We start from the raw sequence: 23,358 nt of genomic DNA, 5'->3' as shown, positions 1-23,358 counted from the left end.
ACAAGGGAGGGTGACAGGTAGAACTGGTCAAGCCGTGTGCTGATACCTTGGCCTGTCCACGTATAATCCCGACAGTAGGGGTTGTGAGCCCTCCAGATATCCGTCAGCTGGAGATTCTTGAGGTGAATTCCCAGTTGCCTGTAGCCAGCAGTACCTGTATTGGGATTACCCCCCACTTTATCATTGGCCGGGTCCGCCACGCAGTTAAAGTCCCCCATCAGAATGACGTGATGGGCGCCATATAAGTATGTGTAAAGTGACTGGAAGAAAGTCGATCTTGATGTTGGATCTGCTGGGGTGTAGATGTTAATGTACCTGGTGGTACAGCCCCGGTACTTCCAGTCAATGGTGAGAACTCTTCCTTCTGCATCCCTCTGGATATTATGGAAGGCTCCGAGGAGGGGGGGCTAGCATAAGTACCCTGACCCTGGTGCTGTTTCTGTTGCCGAAGCTCCAAAACGATTTTACGGGGTACTTATGGCTTAGTTCCTGCATGTCCTTGTAGTGGAAAAAGTGTGTTTCCTGCAGGAACAAAAGCCGGATGTTGAACGCTAGCATGAGCTTCCACACCTCCTCTTGTTTTGATGATGAGCAGAGCCCTCTGATGTTGAGTGAGGCAACGCAAAAAGGGGGTGGCGGCATTATGATGTTTTACGTTGTTATACCTGGCCTAGGTCCTTGATTCGCAATTGCTTGACATATTTTATTAAGGCTTCAATTTGTGGGGGGGGGGGGCGGTAGTATATCCCGCACCCTGCAGACCGGCTGCCAGTTCTGCATACGAGCTCGAGAGGACCTCGAACTCGTGACGACTGTTCTTAATCTTGAAACTTGCTAATTTATTGTTCACTATTTGATGGTCAAAGCAGTTGAACTGGGAGCCGGTGTGTCTACTAATTTTAGAGTTAATACTCTCTTGATGGCGGGAAGGGGTTTCCACCTCCATTTCGGACTCAGATGTTGTTGAGTCCATGCTTTTTCTGGAGCGGCTTCGATGTTTTTTCCCCATTTTAGGGGAAGCCTGCTCCTTCCTCTTCTTAGGAGGTTCTTTGGGGGGGTGGAAGTTGATGTTTCCCTTCCTCTGTCTTCTGTTCTTCTGCAGGGTGGACGCTGACTACTATAGGGGAAATATTAGAAGCGTCTACAGACAAAGCCTCCTCCGATGTTGTTGAGGGGGGGGATTGCTGGTGAAGTGTTATCCTTAGCTTCATCTGTATCCTTGGTTGTTCGTTGTTCCTCCGTCGCTGGTAGTGGTACGGTTGAAACGACTGAGGGGGGGACTGTTTCCTCAGCTGATGTTGTTGCTGGGGGGGAAACAGTACCTTCTGCTGTTGATGGTGCAGGATGTTTCGTAATTTTCCCTAGAACTGTTTGAGAGAATGTTTTCTCCCCGATGATGTTGGGGAGTACTGGAAATTCACCGGCGTCTCGAGCAGGCTGCGGGTTCAACGGTTCAATCGGTGCCCCTGCCCACTCTGCAAATATGCGCAGAGGACACGATGTTATTTTGTGCTCTGTATTGGAGCACTTTCGGCAGGGGTGTGGGCACTGGCTGGAGATGTGCCCGACAGCGACGCAGTTGAAACACTTGGCTCGGGGGCAGTCACTACCCAGATGTTCAGTCAAGCCACATCGCAGACACTGTCTTTGTACCCCGGGATAATTAACCATGACACACGACGTGCTGATGGTAACGAGGTTGGACACTGGCTGTCGCATGTCCATGGTAAAGGTGACTTCAGGTGGGGTCCTCCTTAGAGACGCTCTTCTTTATATTACTCACTTTCCCCCACTTACTAAAAGTTTGTACAAGCACGTCTTCTCCGGCTTCTAGATATTCCATAGGGAAGCGGTCGATCTTAATTTAACGTACTTGTGACCCCACCATTGTGACCACATGGTAGGGGCCACCTGCTTTCCTTGGACGGGGAAACCCTTCAGAAGTTGATCTCTTGAAGCTAAATTCTTGACTACTATAAGAAATTTTCCTCCTCCATACGGGGTGAAGGAGTAGATGTTAGAAACTCCTATTATCTCCTTAAGGGCTGTAGTGAGTGCTCTAGGATCCTCCATTCCTGGAATCTCCACTCCTAATGTCCGGATCCTGGGGGGGATGGGGATTACTCTGCTCATGATTGATCTCTGCGTTCTAGAAAAAAAAGAGAAAAATTAAGAGTCCTAAGACTCTGTAAGAAAATCCCGTAGTGCGTATAAACGCACTACCAGCAAGTTAGTAGAGTTAGTACTAAGAATTCAAAAGGTTAATACAACAAACTAAACAACAAATATAAATAACAAAATATTAGTAAGTAACAAATCCAACAATGAATAAATACTATACTATCCTGATACCGCAATCGAGGTCTCTTCAGTGGGAGCCAGGCCCAAGTGGAGATACCAAGGCAGAAGCATTAGCAAGGTCATCTCCTCCTATTGGAGCTGCCAAACGGTGTGCCACCTTTTTATTAAATTACTCTGGATTTAGAGAAAGATGTTGAAAGTTTGTTTTTCACTTGGTCAGACTATAATAAATTTAGTTTAATCCTTTATCCAAGTATGTGCAAACAAAGTTTGTGCCTGAAAGTATCTTCAGGACTGGGGTAAAGTGGTACAACACCAGGCGACTCCTTGCAAAGGTGGAGCAAGCTACCACCAACACTCCTATCTCAGTATCTCCCATAATGCAAAACATATCTCCTTCCAGATATGTATAATGTTATGGGAAGGGCCACTACCCAGACTAGTTTCGACCTTTATTGAGGTCTCTTCAGTGGGAGCCAGGCCCAAGTGGAGATACCAAGGCAGAAGCATTAGCAAGGTCATCTCCTCCTATACGAGCTGCCAAACGGTGTGCCACCTTTTTATTAAATTACTCTGGATTTAGAGAAAGATGTTGAAAGTTTGTTTTTCACTTGGTTAGACTATAATAAATTTAGTTTAATCCTTTAGGAGATTACAAGGCAGTAATGCTTGTGCCTTGGTATCTCCACTTGGGCCTGGCTCCCACTGAAGAGACCTCAATAAAGGTCGACACTAGTCTGGGTAGTGGCCCTTCCCTTAATGCATAACATTATACATATCTGCAAGGAGATGTGTTTTGCATTATGGGAGATACTGAGATAGGAGTGTTGGTAGCTTGCTCCACCTTTGCAAGGAGTCACCCGGTGTTGTACCACTTTACCCCAGTCCTGAAGAAACTTTCAGGCACAAACTTTGTTTGCACACACTTGGATAAAGGATTAAACAAAGTTTATGCCAGATCTTATATTTCTGTCTTCTAAGGCACTTTTTACTGTATCAATCCATGTATACCTTTGGTCTTCCTCTGGGTCTTTTTCCTGCCAACCTGGCAGAGAACATTTGTTTTGCTAATCTTTCCTCTCCCATTCTGTTTAAGTGACCATACCACCTGAGATTATCACTGCTAAAGCATTCCTGGATGCTGACAATGTCAAGTTCTTTTCTAATATCCTCGTTTTTAATAAGATATTGCCATTGATGCCATCTGTTCACGCCTCTATTCTTTCTCAGGACTCTCATATCCGTAGTCTCTAGTCTTTGGTTAAGTGTTTTACTTCTGACCCAGCTCTCAGATCCATAAGTTAAAACTGGTTTGAACACTGTCTGCTATACAGCTAATTTAGTGTTCCAACTAATTTCTCTCTTATTCCATATAAATTTATTCAGTTGACTTCCTACCATACCGGCTTTGTTGATTCTATTGTCTATTTCCATATTTAATTTACCATCTTCATAAAAATTGCGCCAAAGTACACAGCTGAAATGTTTTACTTCTTCTATATATAGCTTCTCTATTCACAAATAGTTGATATTTTCAATGTTTCTGCCTATTTTCATTGTCTTTGTCTTGTTGTTGCTGACCTTCATACCATATCTGTTATAACAGTTATTAAATTTAGTCAGGAAATCTTGCAGACTTGTAGCAGATTTATTTAGAAGTATAATATCATCCACATAAAGCAAAGAGTGAGATTAACATCTCCAATTTTGATATATCAGGTTTAATATCAATTTTTCTTCATAATGTGATCCATATAGATAATGAATAAGAGAGGGGATAATGTACATCCTTGTCTGATACCAGATTTAACATTAAACCACCTTCCTGTACTTCCTTCAATTCTTACTGCTGACTTTGCAACTCAAATAAAGACTAAGTATTGCTTGATATAACTGCAGTGTATTGAATAGCGTCTCTCTTCGCACCTTGTCATATGCCTTTTCCAGATCTACAAAACTTAAATACAGGTCTTTGTTATATTTCCATGATTTTTCAACTATATGTCATAAAGTGAAAATTTGATCCAGACATCCTCTATTTGGTCTGAATTCAGCTTGTTCTTCACCAAGCTTTTCTTCCACTACTCTTCTCAACTGTTTCTCAAGTATACTTGCATAAATCTTACCAGGAAAAATTCAGTAGAGAAATACCTCTGTAATTCTCACATTCAGTTTTCTTTCCCTTTTTATATATGGGTACTGTGAGAGCTCTACTTCAATCATCTGGAATTCATCATTCTGTCCAGGCCTTCTGAACTATGCAGTGCAGCCATTGTAAGACCTTTATACTTCCATACTTGAGTATTTCTTGTTGAATATCATCTACTCCCACTGCCTTGCCAAATTTCAGGCTTTTGATGGTTTTTCTACTTCAAGTATGGATATATATATATATATATATATATATATATTCCTGATTGCAGTCAGTGTTTCTTACTATTTTGCTGTCACCGATTGCTCCATTTAGCAATTTTTCAAAGTAATTACTTCATACATCAAGGATATCTTTTCCTCCAGTTTTCATGTCAACTTTATCATCTCTCCTTTTACAACATCTTTCCTCCATTTCTGAGCTTCTTCAACATCCTCCAGAATATCTTGTCACCTTCTTGATATTTATTTTCTATGCTCCATGTTGGACAAAGGAAGTTAAAGAGGCAGTGAAGGAAAAGAAGAAAGCATATCAAAAATTCCTGGCAAATAAGTCAGCTTGTGCTCTTACAGAATATAGAGACAAATATAAGAAAGCCTTTCCATCACTTTTGTTTAGCTAGTTTTACACAGTGTTTAGCTTTCTTATATTTGTCTCTATATTCTGTAAGAGCACAAGCTGACTTATTTGCCAGGAATTTTTGATATGCTTTCTTCTTTTCCTTCACTGCCTCTTTAACTTCCTTTGTCCAACATGGAGTTCTGATTTTTCTGTCCTTGCAGACAACCTCACCACATGCCTCTCTGGCTGAATCAATCGGGGTTTTCTTCAGGGCTTGCCACTAAATCTCCAAGGTTTGGTTCCTGTTCTCAAACTCTTTCATTTTTTCTTCAATAATCTTTGTGTATTTTATTCTACAGTTCACATCTGAGAGCTTCTGAACTTTTATTTGCTTTAAAACTTTCTTTCATGTTCTTCTTTTCAATATGAAATTCAATTTTATCCTGCTCAAGACTAGATAGTGATCGCTTCCAATTTCGAATCCTCTGTACACTGTGGTGTCCTGCACCAGGGAGTAAACATCACTATCCACAATAACATAGTCAATGAGACTTTTATTATTCCTTGCCTCTTCTTTCCATGTGAATTTGTGCACATTTTTATGTTTTAATATTTTGTTAGTAATAACCAGTCCATGTTCTGAGCAGATATCCAACATGTATTTGTCATTATTTTTAACTTTTGTCTTTTCTCCAAATTTTTCCAAGATATTTTTGTATGCCTGACAATTATTTCCTACTGTACTATTTAGATCTCCAACAAGGACCAACTTTTCATTTTTCATTGTTTAAAGCTTTCTCTAAACCCTCAAAAAATTCCTCCACTTCTTAGTACCTTAGTAGAACCTTCTGTGGGCCATAGGCACAAATAAGTCTCATTGTCCTGTTCCCCATTCTGATATTTGCTCATTTCACTCTACTTCATATTGCCTACCATTCAAGAAGATTAATCTCATATTTAGTGTTGAATACTATGGCTACCCCTTCTTTTCCTTGATTGTCATTGCCTGAATATAACATTTTGTATTTATTGTTCAGAAAGATCACACCAGTTTTTGTTTTTTTTTGTTTCAGTCATCCCTATTATGTTGATATGATACTGATCGAATTCCTCAGCTAGCTCCATTTCTTTATTCTTTATTACACACAAGCATTATTCAGGTTTCTTATGTTGATAATACCAATCTTGAATTCTGGTGATGTTGAGTTGGGGTGTGTTTTATTGTTCCAGTAGCTGGCTTTTTGCTGTTCATCCTGGTTCCCTGACGAAAACAATGGTGGCCTTGTTTAACTGGGCAATGCCCCAGCGGGCATGAAATTCTGTCATGTTGTAGCTTAATTTTATATTGTGGTTTAAAACCAATAAGAATACAATTTGGTCGGCTAAATCTCAAGTTGCCAGCCCATCCTCGTTTGTTCAGTATCCAGGTAGATACCTAACAGGGTGTTCACGGACAATTCATCACGGAAAAAATTCATTGAGAGGAAAATTTATCACAGGGAAAATTCATCTAGAGGAAGATTTGTCGACGGGATAAATTTGTCTAGTGGAAAATTTATCACAGGGAAAATTCATCTAGTGCAAAATTTATTGCAGGGAAACTTCAACAATAGGAAAACTTATCGCTGGGAAAATCCATTGCAGGATAATTCACTGTGGAAAAATTTCGCTGAAAGTAGTATTCACTGGAACAGGGGTTCTCAAACTTTTTAAATTTTGTACCACTTAAATAAGAATCAAAAAATATATGTACCACCATAAAATACTTTTTTCAAAATAAATATTAAATATGAAAACCCTTATGACACTCTAATGAGACTTCGCATCTGAAAATTCACATAAAACTGCTATAAAATTTATTTGTTCGTCTTATTCAATTCGACAAGCTAAATTCTTGGAACAGTCTACTCGTTACAATATTAATATACATTTTTCTGAACATTTATTTATATATTTTGTGTAAAAATTGTACCACCAAAAATAACATAATGTACCATTAGTGGTACATGTACCACAGTTTGAGAAACGATGCACTAGAAAAATTGACATGATATTGCATTGATACCAATATATGAAAAGTAAGTGCAAGATAAATTTCACAAAATATAGTTTTTTATGTATTTATGTATTATTTGTTTAGATTTTAATAGATTTTCATAATATTTTTATTCTTTTACAATTAACGTTATATATTATTGATCGGTCAGTTTCCTAATTTCGGTTTCGTATTAAAAAGTTGTAAATATTGTTATTACTGAATTAGCATAATCATTTCATTTCGATCTCCTTCAAGGCTAATACATTTATTCAAGCGATGCTCCAGTGCCATTATCCCATCCCTGTAGTGGTTCTCAGTAATATCTGCAAAATACCACTCTGCAGCTGCAGTCACTTCTTGATTCGAAGAAAAGCACTCACCAGCAAGGAAGAGTTTCAGTTTTGGGAAGAGATAGAAGTCAAGGGAGCCAAATCTGGGAATAGGAGGGAATGTTCTAATAATTCATATTATTAGATGCAGATCCCTTAATTTTTCCATTGCCAAAACACCTTTGTGGTCAGGTGCATTGTCCTGATGAAATATGATTTTTTTTCTTTTGCAAGCTGTGTCTTTTCTAGCAAATTTTTTCATCTAGTCTGTTTAAAAGATCGGAATAATATTCCTCGGTTATTGTTTTACCCTTTTCAAGATAATCAATAAACAAAATGCCTTTAGCATCCCAAAACACCAATGCCATGAACCTTTCCTGCTGATGGAATTGACTTTGTCTTCTTTGGCGCTGAACAACCGGCTTCTGTTCACTGTTTTGTCTGCTGTTTGGATTCCGGTGTGTAATGGTGAATCCAAGTCTCCTCCATAGTAATAAATCGACACACAAAATCAGTTTTATTCTTGTTAAAATGCTCCAAGCACTGTTCAGAGTTTCATGCGAGTGCGTTTTGATCTGCTATGAGCAAGCATGCCACTCATCTTGTGCAAAGCTTTTTCATTTGTAATTCTTCATGCAAAATATATATCCTACATGTTCTTTTGAAATGCCTATAGTCTCAGCAATTCATGTACTTTGACTCGTCGGTCATCCAATACCATGTTGTGCACTTGATCAATGATTTCTGGTGTTGTTACAATTTTTGGACATCCTTCACATGGATCATCTTCAAGGCTGGTACGGCCACGTTTAAACTTGGAAGCCCATTTCTTAATCGTTGAAAATGAAGGAGAAGAGTGCCCATCAGTGGCAGCTTGTACATAAGCACTGCGACACTGCAGTGCCCCTAAGGAAAAAAACGAAAAAATTAAATTTTGTTTGTGTTTATAAATAATAACAATGCTTAAAACATTATATAAATGCAATGCAACATGTTAAAGGTTACAGCTTATGTTTCGACATTGATTGAATAGTTAATAATCGGAATTGTTCGATTAATGCTTTAGATCAGAGGTCGGCAATGCAGTGCCCGCAGTGAATTTTTAGTGCGCCCTCAGAGAAATTATTGTAAACTGCTTTGGAGTTCGCAGCGGTAATTTTGTAGGTGTAGATCGCAGTATATCTGATTACAAATTAAGTGAATATTGAATCCAACGTTATTTCATAGCCGAATATAGAAACTACAAGAGTTTCGTGCCTAATATATAGAAACTAAAATTTTCAACGGATGCAAGCATAAGTAGTGCCTTATAGGCAACTCATAGTAAAGGTGAAGCAAGTTCCAGACCTCTTTCCTTAGTATTTTCCATAAATGTAAAGCACATCTTGCAGAGGTCAGCAACCTTTTTAATATGAAGAGCACAATATAAAACTTGAAAATTACGGATGGCTCATGACACAGGCCTTTTTTCTCTCATTTCATGCTTAGAAATTCTATGATTAGTTGTTTTTAAGAAAAATGATATTTCAAATTTTAACATTATTTTATTTACCTCGTTTTTACAACATATTTTTGTCACATATGAATGAATATAAAATACCATAAAAAATAAAAATAAAAAATGAATACAAAAGAATATTCATGTTAACAATTAGCATATATCTGTCAGATCAGATGCGAGCGCCTTGCTTTATCAATCATAATGGCAAATGTATTTGTTTATTATGCAATAATAGTGTGGCTAATTCTAAAAAACGTAATATAGAAAGACATTTCTATATTACGTTTTTTAGAGACATTTCAAAACCATTCATGCCAATTGTAATTTTAAGTTTAATTATTTAAATCAGGAGGAGTCTGCAACACAGCACCCGTGAACATCATGTGCCTTTAGTATCGCACCCTTCATATTTAAAAGGTTGCTGACCACTGCTTTAAATTATGAAACAAATACACTGCGGTCTAATGCAGTATCGAAATTATCATGTTCGGTCAGTTGCAGCTAGACTTGCCAATATTCATTTGCACTTGTCACTGCATGTACATCAATGTTGATCTGTGAGATACGAAACATTAATTATTGGTGTGTGTTCATGGTGAGCATGAAATATTTTTGATAAATCTTATTTTATTCTATTAAAATAACATATAATTATTTATTTAGTATAGAACAAGACTGAATTTTGACAAGTGTCACTGTTGAAAATATGAAAAGAATTATATTTTCTAAATTATCCTTACAAGAAATAAATGCACTGCAATCTAATGCAGTGTTGGAATGTCGAAACCAACACTGCTCATTGAGCAGTGTCGCTACAGATAAATTGTATGCATGCTTGCGTTATTTTTGCGTTTGAAACTTTTATTATTGGTGTGTGTTCGTAGTGAGGGGTCAAATATTTTTAATAAAGCAATGTTTTAATATGTAACTTTACTTATTAATAAATTGATTACTGATTAGGAAAAAATGAATTATTTTTCCAATTATATATTTGGTGTAATCCTTTATCCAAGTGTAAGAAAACGAAGTTTGCGCCTGAAGTATTTTCAGGTGCAACCTGGGGCAACTTGTGGCAAAGGTGGTATAACTTCTCATCACTTGCCTTAGTATTCCATAATGCAAAGCACATCTCCTTGCAGACATGTATAATGCTATGCATTACAGGAAGGGGTCACTACCCAGACCAGTTTCAACCTTTATTGAGATCTCATTGAAGGCTCATACGGAGTGCTCCCACTGATGAGACCTCAATAAAGGTCGAAACTGGTCTGGGGTGAAAAAATTCCTGTAATGCATAGCATTACAGGAATTTTTTCCTGTAAAACTTCAATGAATTATTTTTCATATTTTGTATATGCACCACCCCCACTTAAAATTTTCACCGGCCGCCACTTACGCCCATAAACTTTTATGAACTTTGAATGAATTTCTTTTGGTGTTAAACCTTCTTTTACAAAGAATTTTACAACTGCATGATACTCAATTTTATCCATTTCGAGGGATACAGACAACACTTTTGCTTCAGACAGCTGTATAAAACAAAATACTTGATAGAATGACTTGCAATTTCACATGGATGCTTGTGACAGACATATCAACTTAGGAAAAAATAATCTTGCCGATAGTGTTGCCATCTATGGTCAAGGCCGAGAATGTTTCAGAACACCCTCGTATAATCGTAATAATAATAATGTTATTATTATTATTTGACACCTCCAGGAAGTCCAAGTACTCATCAAGGTAAGGCACCTGCTCTACAACTCTGTCTTCGACATTCAATTACTAACTGACTGCAACTACACCAACACCATCTAACACCGACCACACTCGTATTTCCATCGACAATCACAAATATCCATGTTCACGGCGGGATTCTAACCCACAGCCTTTTGGCTGGAGAGCAGATACGTTATCCACTCGGGCCAACCAGGCCGGCTATGTCTTAAATTTTTTTTAAAATATTTCTTATATTTTTTTAGTTTTTTTAAAAAAATATTTCTTATATGGGGAAAATTTTTTTTTCACATATATCAGTGATGAATAACTTTATACCGAAAAAATTTTTCCAAAAGCTAAATATAATTGAAATATTAAATAATATATAAAATATTTCTTAAATTTTAAAAAAATTTCTTAATTCTTTAAAATATTTCTTAATTTTTTAAAAAAAATTTTTGAAAAGAAATATATTTTTTAAAAAATATTTCTTATATGGGAAATTTTTTTTCACATATATCCACAATGAATTTTCATGCGATTAATTTTCCCGCAACGAATAATAGTCTTCGCGATTGATTTTCTCCGCAATGAATTGTCAGCGATGAACTGTCCAGACATGCTAACAGGGTGCACCATGAGAAGGTGAGGACTGGACATTAGGTCAGAAGCCCTGTGCAGTTCTTCATATTCCTTTAAAGGCTATGTGGAGGTCTCCTCTCAGTTATACAGCTTTGAACCTTAAGCACCCCATGCTATTTCTATAATGATCATATTTGAGATTTTCCTGTATATTATCCATTTGTAGATTTCTGTTTTCATTCATGTTATTTCTTTGATTGTATAATATTTTTTGCATTGGTATAATTTTTTGTTGGCTACTAATGTATCATTATTTATCTTTACATATTTTGCTTTATTTCATTTCATTCTGTAATTTTTTCTTTTATTGTTATTTTCCCTCTGACTATTCTGTGATCACTTCCTATATCTATTTGATTGAAGACTGAAAACATCTTTAAATAATCTTACACGAGATGATAAAATATAATCTATTTCACTTTTATTTGTCTATTTTCGGTGTAGTCTTTTCTTATAAAATGTGTTCATAGCATTCAACTGGTTCATCATGAAATTTAACATCATATTTCCTCTTTCATTTTTTCCTCCTATTCCTTTTTTCCCCATACACTTTTTAAGTTCATTTTTATTTTTTGCTTGTCATGCATTAAAATCTCCCAACACTATTGTTGTAGGTTATAAGATCTTACTATATTGTATTGGACACAGAATTGTTCAACTTCTTCATTTTCATAACTGTTAGTTGGTGCATATATTTGTATTTTTTAATTATTTTCTGTTCTAATGTTTGAACTATGATATATGCTATCTGATCTTATATTCTTGCATATTTATTTAGTAACCTTCTTTATTATACTTTTGTTTAATAAAGAAACCCATTCCTCTCTGCATTACATTATCTGGTCCTTTCTAATAAAGCTCACTTAAAGTATTGTAAAGCCAATAAGTTTAGCCCACTAGGGAGGCACTAGTTAAGACTTTAGGTTAACTTTCAGTTAGCATGCTTCAGTCTCATTACGCAGTGTAGTGCCAGCATGCACATATCATATTATATTGTGTTCCCTGATCAGTGGTGCACCCAGGGGGGGGCATCCCCCCCAAAAAAAAAGAAAAAGGAAAGGGAAAAAAAACACTAAAAAATTTTCCAAAAATCTTTTCCTAATTAAAATTTTTTTTTTTATTTATGTTGTGTCGTGTCTTCTGTTTCTATACTACTTATGAATTAGCAGTCACATAAGGTGGGAATACCCTATAGCTCTTGGGAATTACGGCCGCTGTGAACGCAAGGCTAATGAGGTAGTGCTTGGGCGGATTGAGTGCTACTTCGTTTGTCCGAGCCGGGCCAGTGGAGATCATGCGTTTCATGTATTGGCGATCACTGGAAATGCTCATCATAGGTCGTATGCAACGTAGGGTCTATTCTCAAATCGTCTACTCAACTCGGCCCTCCCCAAGATTAAATCTTGAGTGCTCGCCCCCTCCAAGATTAAATCCTGAGTGCCCCACTGTCTGTCCCTGATGATGGCAATTTGACTTTTCCAAAATATTGGAACTATTAAATTTATTTTAGTTAATATTAGTCTGTTATAATTTCCTTAAAAAAACTAGTTATTTAAAATAATGTTTTATACTGAAAGTAAACAACTTTTTAGCTTTATACATGATTCTCTCTCTCTCTCTTAGGTGTATCAAAAGACTTTGGAAGCTGTGGAAAATGCATTTCCGCAATATTTAGAAGAATTAAAAGGTATCAGCCTAGGAGCTGAAGTGCCATTTCATAAGGTAATATTTCAAACTAGACAGCTGCTTGTTTCTTAAATGTATTTGAAGTTTCGTCTATGAATTTTTCTATACTAATCCCCCCCCCCACTTCCTTGAAGTGAACCTAGGTAACCTTGCTATCATATCTGGGTCTGGTTTATGAAAGTTTTCAACTGTAAACAGTATGTGTTTGTTAACCAGTATGACACCACCACTTCACTTATTTGTGACCTGAAGTGGCTTGAAAAAGTTCCATGTTTAGGCTATGGAACAAGATTTCCAAAACCTGCCTACAGCAGTACTAATTATTTAACATATCCATATTGATTTGCCATAGGTTACTAAACTTTTGTAGGTGAGAATTGATTAAAAACTATATATATATAAAAAATTACAGCCAGCTTACTTTATAATCAGCAACATTATTTTATCAAACCCCCTGAAACAACTTTAAAAAATGTCATTTGTTTAGAATCCACTACTCAAAAAATTATGGCAAGGATATCAATTAAAGATAAACCACTAGACACCTCCACAGAAAAAAATTAGACTTTGATATCCATGGAAAGTAAATTAAACTTACCATATAATCCTGGCACATCAGATGATGTGCTGAACATTTGTCCAAAAGAAGAGATGGCCACTGGCCATTCATACACCCAAAAATCATTAGACAAATATAAACCTGACAAGGATGTGTTGTTGCTGCTGAATCCAAAGCCACTCTTCTCACTGACATTTTGGGAGAAACGTTTGCTAGAATATCAGCAGCAGTTTCATATCCTCCTGAATTTTTCATATTGCAAAAACAACAAGAGAAAAGTTAGTATTTTCTGAAAATATGCTAGAGCCATACAATCAGTTCATCAAGGAGGAAATAAAAATGCATTGTTACTCTCATCATGATAGTAACAGTGCACAGAGTAACGGGGCATCTCACTGCAATTCAATGTCACAAGGTGCAATGGGGCACCTGGTGACATGGATTATTATTAAATGATAAAACATCTTCCATCATCTTCTCTGGCTCTCCTTCTCTTACTATACAACAACATACTTACAGAGGCAGAGTTTCCAGTTCTTGGCATAAGACAATTGTCACTGCCATCACAAAACCTGGAAAGAGTTCAATGAGCAAACAATTATTGACCGATCATTCTGACCAGCTGTCTCTGTAAGATACTGGAAAAAAATGCAAGACTACTCTGGGTACTTAGAAAGCAACAAACTTCTTTCCGACACACAATTTGGCTTTCACTGGTCAACATTGTATGTTTTTATTAAACACTTTCTGTCCAGCTGAATCTTCCAAGTCCAAGTGGGAAGTGCATTATCTTGACCATATTATTATTATTTTTTTTTTTTAAATAACGAAACCTGTGGTGCTATCATAATTAAAAGAAACACGCGTATTAACCACAGTGAAAATTATTTAATTGTAAATATTTCATCCTAAGTATCTTAGGACATCATCAGTACAGTAGTTTTAAACAATAATAATAACGCCCTAACTGTATGTTATTCCTATTATTGTTTAAAACTACTGTACTGATGATGTCCTAAGATACTTAGGATGAAATATTTACAATTAAATAATTTTCACTGTGGTTAATACGTGTGTTTCTTTTAATCATATTATTATTATTATTACATGACACCTCCATGGAGTCCAAAGACTCTTTGAGGGAAGACACCTACTCTACAACTCTCTGTCTCCACCACTCAGTCCACCAATTACAACGAGCCACGACTACCATCATAATCTACACCAACACCATCTACCACCCACCACTAGTACTTTCACAGATAATCACAAACATCCATGCCCACAGCGGGATTCGAACCTGCAGCCTTTAGGCTGGAGAGCAGATATGCTAACCACTCGGCCAACCAGGCATTATGAAGAGGGTGTTCCTCAAGGCTCTATTTTTTAATTGTGACACTCTTTGCTATCAAAGTTAATCCAATCACTGAGCTCTACCATAGTAGACAATGCTCTTTATGCCAATTACTTCACAATTAACTGTCATGCCTGAAATATGAGAGTAGTTGAAAGGCAACTTCAGAAACCAACTGATTGTGTCTATTCATGGGTTTTTAGTAATGGGTTCAGGTTTTTAGCAGAAAAACTGTGCACTTTTGCCAAAGTATCCTTTCACCCAGATCCTGATTTAAGAATTGGACAAAGTATTATTTCAGTGGCCAAGTTCTTGGAACTCATCTTTGACAGAAAACTTAGGGACAAGTGCAGAAAAGCACTGAATATCCTTTTCACTCTATCCTCTGTTGAAGGGGTGCTGATCAATGTTCCTTGCTCTGCCTTTATCATGCACTTGTATGTGATCAAAGCTTGATTATGGGTCCTAGGTTTACAATTCTTCAAGGGAGGGCATTCTCCAATGGTTGGGCCCTATCCGTCATCAGAGCATACAAATATCTACTGGTGCTTTTTACAGATTATCCATTCAAAGGTTTTATGATGAAGCAAATGAACCTGCTCTTTAAACGAAAACAGGTTATTAACTATGCCCTAAAAATACGTCTCTTCCAGAGCATCCTACGTGGACTAGTATCTTTCCTCTGCTTTGGGAAGCCTCAATATCACACATCAGACTGTTATTCGTCATTTTGGTATGCATGCTAAAGAGATTATACAAGCTATTGACGTGAATATTAACAATATTACCTGCATCAAGGCAGGTTTGCACTCCATTCTGCAACCTCTCACTCTGCCAACTAAAGGAGGTTTCATACTCTACCAACCATCTACATGCAGTTAGCTAACACACCATGCAGTACACTCTGATTTCTTTCTCATCCCAGAGCATGCATAATTTGTTCTTTGGACTTCCTTCTGTTAGAAAAATTAAATAAGAATCATGTCTTCTAATGGATATAAAGAACCCACCATTCAGAAAATAATAATTATCATCCTTCAGCAGGCTACAATCGATGTTAAGAGGATTTCCATATCCTATGTCAGTGTTTCCCAAAATGTGGTATGTGTGCCCCAGGGACACACAAAAAAAAGATATTTAAGGATACAAGGCACTTTTTAAAAAAAAAAAAAAAATTTTGATTACTTTTTTTTTTTTTTTTTTACTTTTACATTTTGTTGCCATATTGTTGCAGGTAAGTGCAGAATTATTTTATTCTGATAATTTTTCAATAACTAAAAAAAAAGATCTAAAGAAAGTTTTAAACCAAATGTGTTTCTGGGCATATATCAACTACCCTCCATTAAGGCTGCATCGGGTTGACGGCATTGATTGTGCAGTTCCAACTGCAAGGTTTGAACTGTTTACATTACAAGTTTTAATTCAAACAATTCAAACTAAATGTTTGGAACTCTCTGCCAAATTTAATTTGTCTGATTAAATTTTTTTTTTATTATTGAAAATTTAAATTTCATAATTTTTGTTTCTATTGTATTGTAATTTTTGTTTCTATGTATATTGGATTTGTATAACTAAAAACATATTTAATAATTAAAAATTATTTCATATGTTTGTAGCTTATTATAATGCAAATGCTAAAAAATAAGTATCTTTATAATTATTTGTGTTTGAATGAAATATTATAATTTCTTCCAAATTGCCTTTGCCTGAGTGGAGGTATGCTGGTATTACTAAAATATTCAAGGGATGTGTGGGCATTGAAAGTTTGAGAAATGCTGCCCTATGTCAAAGGGACTTATGAACAAATAGCCAATGTTTTCCTCACAAATACTGTCTGTACACTACTTTCAAATTGCCAGCATGAAAGTTATCTTCCTTCCTGTCATATATATTGAGGATAAATTGCTGTTGTAAAAGGTGGTTCTAGATCATGTTGTATTTCTTCAGTAGTAGTTTAGATAAGTTGCCAAGGGCTCATATATAGGAATAGATGGCAGTGAGATTCTCTATAGATGCTAAGATGGATTTGTTCAGGGGTGGTTTCGTTTGAGTAATCTGGTCATATTTTATAACGTGGTTATAAAAGTAAAGGATGAGGGAATGCATAAACTGTGATACTTCTGTATATTGCAAAAGCATATGATACATGGTTGCTTGATAATTCATCATCAAATTCCTGCCATGTCAAGGGTTGTACAGGATATGATAGTGTAAAAATAATCATAATTAAAATTCTGAATATTTTTGCGAATTGTTTATGTTAAAATGTTTATTAGTTTTGTTTTCATAACATGCATTGTCGGCACTTGCGATGTGCCCATTATGGAAATTGTTTTGTCAAAAGTGATATGTAAAGAAGTCAAAAAATTGATGTACTTACCAGATTTGATATTTGTATTACTTAAAATAATTTTATTGTAATTTAAAATTATCAAAGGTTGTGTTTTATGAAGACATTCTCTTGTCGCTAACGGAGACAACACATCAGCCATTATTTATATCTAACTTCTTGCTTACCAGTTTCATGGAGTGCACATGCTCGCCGAGAGGTTTGATGAGTGATTGACAGCTGACAAGAAAGCGTTTGGTATCTGAGTAATGGCTGTAAACAAGAGAGCGTTCAGAAGGAATTTAGAACACAGGCCAGCAGATATTTAGGTTCGGAGGAACTTAAGTTTTTTATGTGACAGTCGGAGGAAAATTAATAGTATATTCCGAAAAAGGAATCGTGGAACTATTAAGTTTCAAAGTGGAATAAGTATTGATGAATAAAAGGAAAATGTTGCTATATGCGTTTTAAATGGAATGTTGGAGGAAACACTGATTGAAAGATTTATAGTAGATTCTGAAAAGGGAATCATAGAACTGTAAGTTTATTTTATTAGAAGAGTTAAGACTGTCAATAAGCATTTAGTGAATAAAAGAAGAATTTGCTATTTACGTTCTAAAGGAATGTTCGAGAAAACTCTGATTAGGAAGTTTCATTTGTTTTAGGGACGCAAGATCTGACTATTATTTCTACTGAAGAAAAGAGATAGAAATAAGGCAGGAAGAATTAATGTGTGTTTCATAAGTGATGAGAAAGGATCCTGTAAAAATGAAAAATAGAGTCATATATCTATTGAAAAGGGCCTTGACAGAGAAAGAAACTGGCTATGAATATTTTGTGATTGTGCAAACAAAGTGTTTGGTTTGTCTTAAGTGTAAGTTTATTTTTAAAAGGCCTTGGATCCAATTAATTTTGTAGTTAGTTATGTAATATTTGTTTAAAGTGTATATATATTGTTTTTGTTTTATTAAATGTGTTTATTTTGTATTTGGTCTCGAGTCAGTGATTATTTGGATTCTGAAAGAAAGAGTTAAGATCACAGATAATGAATAACAGAGGGGGATAATGTACATCCTTGTCTCACACCAGATTTAACATTAAACCATCTTCCTGTACTTCCTTCAATTCTAACTGCTGACTTACAACTCAAATAAAGACTAAGTATTATTATTATTATTATTGTTCCCGGAAACTCCAAGGAGTCGACAGACTCATCGAGGGAGACCCTAACATCATGTCAAGAACAACTATTCAACATTCACACGGTATCTATCATACCTTGCCTTGAACTCATTCACGGTCGTAGCACCCACAACAGACTCTGGAAGCTTATTCCACTCATTTACCACTCTCCAAGTAAAGAACCTAGCTCTAACACCCTTGTCAACCACGCCCTTGCCCAGCTTCCATGCATGGCCCCTAGTCCTCCCACCACCAGTCATATTTTCAAAAATATCTTCTGGATCAATCTTATAAAAACCCTTCAGTAATTTGAATGTCTCAATCATATCACCCCTCCTTTGCCTATCGTCCAATTTCTGCAACCCACAAATCTTCAACCTATTCTCATAAGGTTCATTCCACAGACCTGCTATCATCTTGGTCACTCGTCTCTGGACCCTCTCCACTTCCTCCCCATCACGAAGAAACCCTGGTGCCCATAGCTGGGCACAGAAGTCCAGATGGGGTCTTATCAAGGCTCGATACAGAGGAACAACAACTTGTTCGTCTCTGCATGTTAAAGTATTTTTCAGAAGCCAAGTGATTTGGTGAGCTGTTTTAGTTACTTTTGCAATGTGCCCCCTAAACTTCAATTCCCTATCCACCAACACTCCCAAATCCCTGGCCTCATCAATCTCCTGGAGTATGGTTCCACCGATGCGATATACTGCTGCTATTCTTTTCACCCCAAAGTGCATAACCTTACACTTTGCCACATTAAATTGACATCCATTTTTCCTAGCCCAGTCCTCCAAACTATCCAAATCATTCTGTAAAATTTTGACATCCTGTGCACTCACAATTGCTCTACCCAACTTTGCATCATCAGCAAACAAGTGAACACTTCCTCTCAGATCCTTTCCAATATCATTGATGAACAAATTGAAAAGCAGTGGTCCAAGAACAGAGCCCTGTGGCACTCCACTAGTCACAAGACGTCTTTTAGACTCCACTCCTGAATAAACCACTCTTTGATATCTCTCCTTCAACCACCCTCTTATCCATCTCACCAACCCTATAGCTATACCCATCTGCTCCAGTTTACTGATTAGGGTTCCATGTGGTATCCTATCAAAGGCCTTGGCAAGGTCCAGTAGTATCACTGTAAACCTATTACCCCTATCCAGTTCAGCCGTCACTGTGTTATAAAACGTGAGCAAGTTACTGAGGCATGATCTACCCTTCACAAAACCATGTTGTCCCCCATACAATATCCCATTTTCATCTATCCAATCCTGTATTCTTTTCTTGACTAATTTCTCTAAGACCTTGACAATGATTCCTGATATGCTAATCGGTCGGTAATTTACAACAGCAGTCTTGGAACCACCTTTATGCAGTAGAACTATTTTCCCCTCTTTCCACCCACTCGGGACTAACCCAGACTCGAGACTCAAATTAAACAAAATGGTCAAGGGTACTGACAATTCTTTAGCTGCTTCTCGTATAACACGAGCTGGTATACCATCCAATCCCACAGATGTATTGACATTGAGGTTATGCAATAGACTACTCACCTCCACTTCATTAACCACAATTCCCGTATAATCTACTGGTTTATTCGTTTCTGCAATGTCACCACCTGGATGATATACTTTTGCAAAGTGCTCACTCAGTAACTCAACTATCTCAACTGATTCAGTTACCTCCCTACCATCGGCATTCTTTAAAATCAATCTGCCATGTACATTTTTCCTTTTACTTGCTACATATCTAAAAAACTGTTTAGGATTCTCTTTAGCCTGCATGGCCAATGTTCTTTCGTAATCCTTTTTTGCTTTTCTTACCACACTCGTCACCCTTCTGGCCTGCGCTTTATACCGTTCATGTGCCTGCCGGTCACCCTTCTCCTTAAATTCCCTCCATAGTTGTTTCTTTTTTTGCAACTCAAGCTTAATGGTGTTATTCATCCATTTAACCCCTACTTCATTTATTATTCGGACTCTAGGTATACAGTCAGCCATTGCTTCATGCAAGCACTTCTTAACTACCTCCCATGCACTATCAACTTCTAGTCCTTACAGTTGTACATGCCATGGCACTGAACCAATCAAACTCATAAGCTTGTCATACTTTCCAGCCCGATAATTCATTGTGTATTCATTAATGTATTGCTTGATATAATGCCCCATCGACACCATATAACTGTAGCATACTGAATAGCTTCTCTCTTGGTACTTTGTCATATGCCTTTTCCAAATCGACAAAACTTAAATACAGATCTTTGTTATATTCCCATGCTTTCTCAGCTATTTGTCGTAAAGTGACGATCTGATCATGACAGCCTCTGTTTGGCCTGAATCCAGCTTGTTCTTCACCAAGTTTTTCTTCCACAATTCTTCTCAACCGTTTCTCAAGTATACTTGCATAGATCTTGCCAGGAACACACAGCAGGGAAATACCTCTGTAATTCTCACATTCAGTTTTATTTCCCTTTTTATATATGGGTACTATGAGAGCTCTACTCCAATCATCAGGAATTTGTCCCTCTGTCCAGGCTTTCTGAACTATGCAGTGCAGCCACTGTAAGACTTTTATACCACCATACTTCAGCATTTCTGGTCGAATATCATCTACTCCTGCTGCCTTTCCACATTTCAAGCCTTTGATGGCTTTTTCTACTTCAAGTATGAATATGTATTCCTGACTGCATACCTGGTCAGTGTTTTTTACCACTGTGTTGTCATCACTGCTTGTTTCATTTAGCAGTTTTTCAAAGTAATTACTCCATACTTCAAGGATATCTTTTTCTCCCGTTTTCATGTCACCTTTATCATCTCTAACTTTCATTTCATTTTTTCTTCAATAATCTTTGTATATTTTAGTCTACAGTTCACATCTGAGAGCTGCTCAACTTTTATTCGCTTTAAAACTTTCTTACATGTTATTCTTTTCAATATGAAATTCAATTTTAATTTCTCAAGACTAAAGAGTGATCACTTCCAATTTCAAATCCTCTGTACACTCTGGTGTCATGCACCAGAGAAAAAACATCACTATCAACAATAACATAGTCTATGAAACTTTTCTTATTCCTTGCCTCTTCTCACCATGTGAATTTGTGCACATTTTTATGTTGGAACATGGTGTTAGTAATAACCAGTCCATGTCCTGAGCAGAAATCCAACAGATATTTGCCATTATTATTAGCTTTGCTCTTTTCTCCAAATTTTCCCAAAATATTTTTGTATGTCTCACAATCATTTCCTACTCTGCTATTTAGGACCAACAAGGACCAACTTTTCCTTTTTCATTGTGTCAGTTGCTTTTTCTAAAGCCTCAAAAAATTCCTCCACTTCTACCTTAGTAGAACCTTCTGTGGGACCATAGGCACAAATAAGTCTCATTGTCCAGTTCCCCATTCTCATATTTGCCCACATTACTCTACTTGAGACTGCCTGCCATTCAAGAAGATTAGCCTCGTATTTAGTGTTGAATACAGTGGCTACTTCTTCTCTTCCTTGGTTGTCATTGCCTGAATATAACATTTTGTATTTATTGCTCAGAAAGATCTCACCAGTTTTTGTCTTTTTTGTTTCAGTTCACCCCTATGATGCCGATCTGGTACTTATCTAATTCCTCAGCTAGCTCCATTTCTTTGCCATTCAGGCTTCGTATGTTGATAGCACTACCAATCTCTAACTCTGGTGATGTTGAGTTGGGGTATGTTTTCAGATTTGTTCCAGTAGCTGACTTTTCACTGTTCGCCCTGGTTCCCTGGTGAATACAACAGGGCCTTGTTTAACCGGGCAACGCCCCAGCCGGCATGAAATTTTGTCATGTTGTTCCATCATTTTTTATTTTGGTTAACCAATAAGAATACAATTTGGTCGGCTAAATCCCAAATTGCCAGCCCATCCTCTTTCGTTCAGTATCCAAGTAGATACCCATCAGGGTGTACCACGAGAAGGTGAGGATTGGACATTAGGTCAGAAGCCCTGGTCGGTTCTCCACATTCCTTTAAAGGCTATGTGGAGGTCTCCTCTCAGTTATACAGCTTTGACCCTTAAGCACTTCTGCTTGATAATTTGATATTTAATATTAATATTAAATATCAAATATTAATTATTAAATATTTATTAAATTAAATTATTAAATATTAAATATATTAAATATTAATTTGATATTTAAATTGCTCTGAATGATTTTGTAGAATAATTTAAAGGAATGAATTGGTAACTGGCTATCTGAAAGATATCAGAGCTGTATATGGGGGAAATAGTATCACAGAAGAGGAAGTTAACATTGGATTCTGTGAGACCTTACTTTACCGTTATTTTTCAACCTTTATGTTCATGATATCATGAGTGGATTGAGCGATATACTGTTGTCTGCAAATGAAGTGAAGCTGGAGATCTGTTAGATGTAATGTTGAAGTAGTGGCTCGTCAAGAGATTTTCACTAGTTGAAATGTTTGGGAATGAGTCTAAATACTAGTTTAATTGAAATAAAGGTAAATTTTAAACTTTCAACTTTGTAAATGGAAGGCTGTATATTCTACTAATGGGACTATACTGGATGAAGAGGCAAATGATCTTGGTGGATTAAAGTATGAAGTTCTGTAAACATGTTGCAAATGCAGTGAAAACTATCTAGTTGATTGCTTCAGGTGAGAAGCATATTAACTAGCAGAGATGATGTGGTTCCATTGTGAGCCTTGTAAAGAGTCTTGATCACACATCTGTTGTAGTACGTATAGATATGAACATCTGGATTTGATGGAAAAACTTCAGGTGGGGTATAAAACTGGATAAAATAGATAATATCAAGCCTTTGAAATGTGTTGGATAAATGGAAGAGAAATATTATTGAAACATAAGTACATATAAGTTGCTCAGGAGCTTACAGAATAGGTATTGAGATTTTTCAAAGGGCCAAAGTAAGGGAAGGGACAAAGGGTCCTCTAAGTGTTGCAGAAAGGAGGGATGAGCAGGAGAATGAGAAGTAGAATTTTTTTTCATGGAAAGTT

The 23,358-nt window shown here is 36.6% G+C and overlaps 1 protein-coding gene across 4 annotated transcripts in view; it reads left to right on the top strand.

Moving 5' to 3' along the window:
- LOC150097032 (beta-alanyl-dopamine/carcinine hydrolase-like) overlaps positions 1 to 23,358 on the top strand; it is a 165,096-nt gene that overhangs the window by 57,926 nt on the left and 83,812 nt on the right. For all 4 annotated transcript variants that reach the window (XM_090408508.1, XM_090408511.1, XM_090408510.1 and 1 more), the window contains exon 4: positions 12,864 to 12,962. In XM_090408508.1, coding sequence (XP_090264634.1) covers positions 12,864 to 12,962 — 99 coding nt within the window. The remainder of the gene's footprint in view (positions 1 to 12,863; positions 12,963 to 23,358) is intronic.

The sequence above is a fragment of the Typopeltis vanoorti genome, chromosome 18 (assembly GCF_054136105.1).
Source record: "Typopeltis vanoorti isolate ZY-2024b chromosome 18, IOZ_Tvanoo_1.0, whole genome shotgun sequence".
Taxonomy (NCBI): domain Eukaryota; kingdom Metazoa; phylum Arthropoda; class Arachnida; order Uropygi; family Thelyphonidae; genus Typopeltis; species Typopeltis vanoorti.
This window is presented reverse-complemented; position numbering and strand designations above follow the sequence as displayed.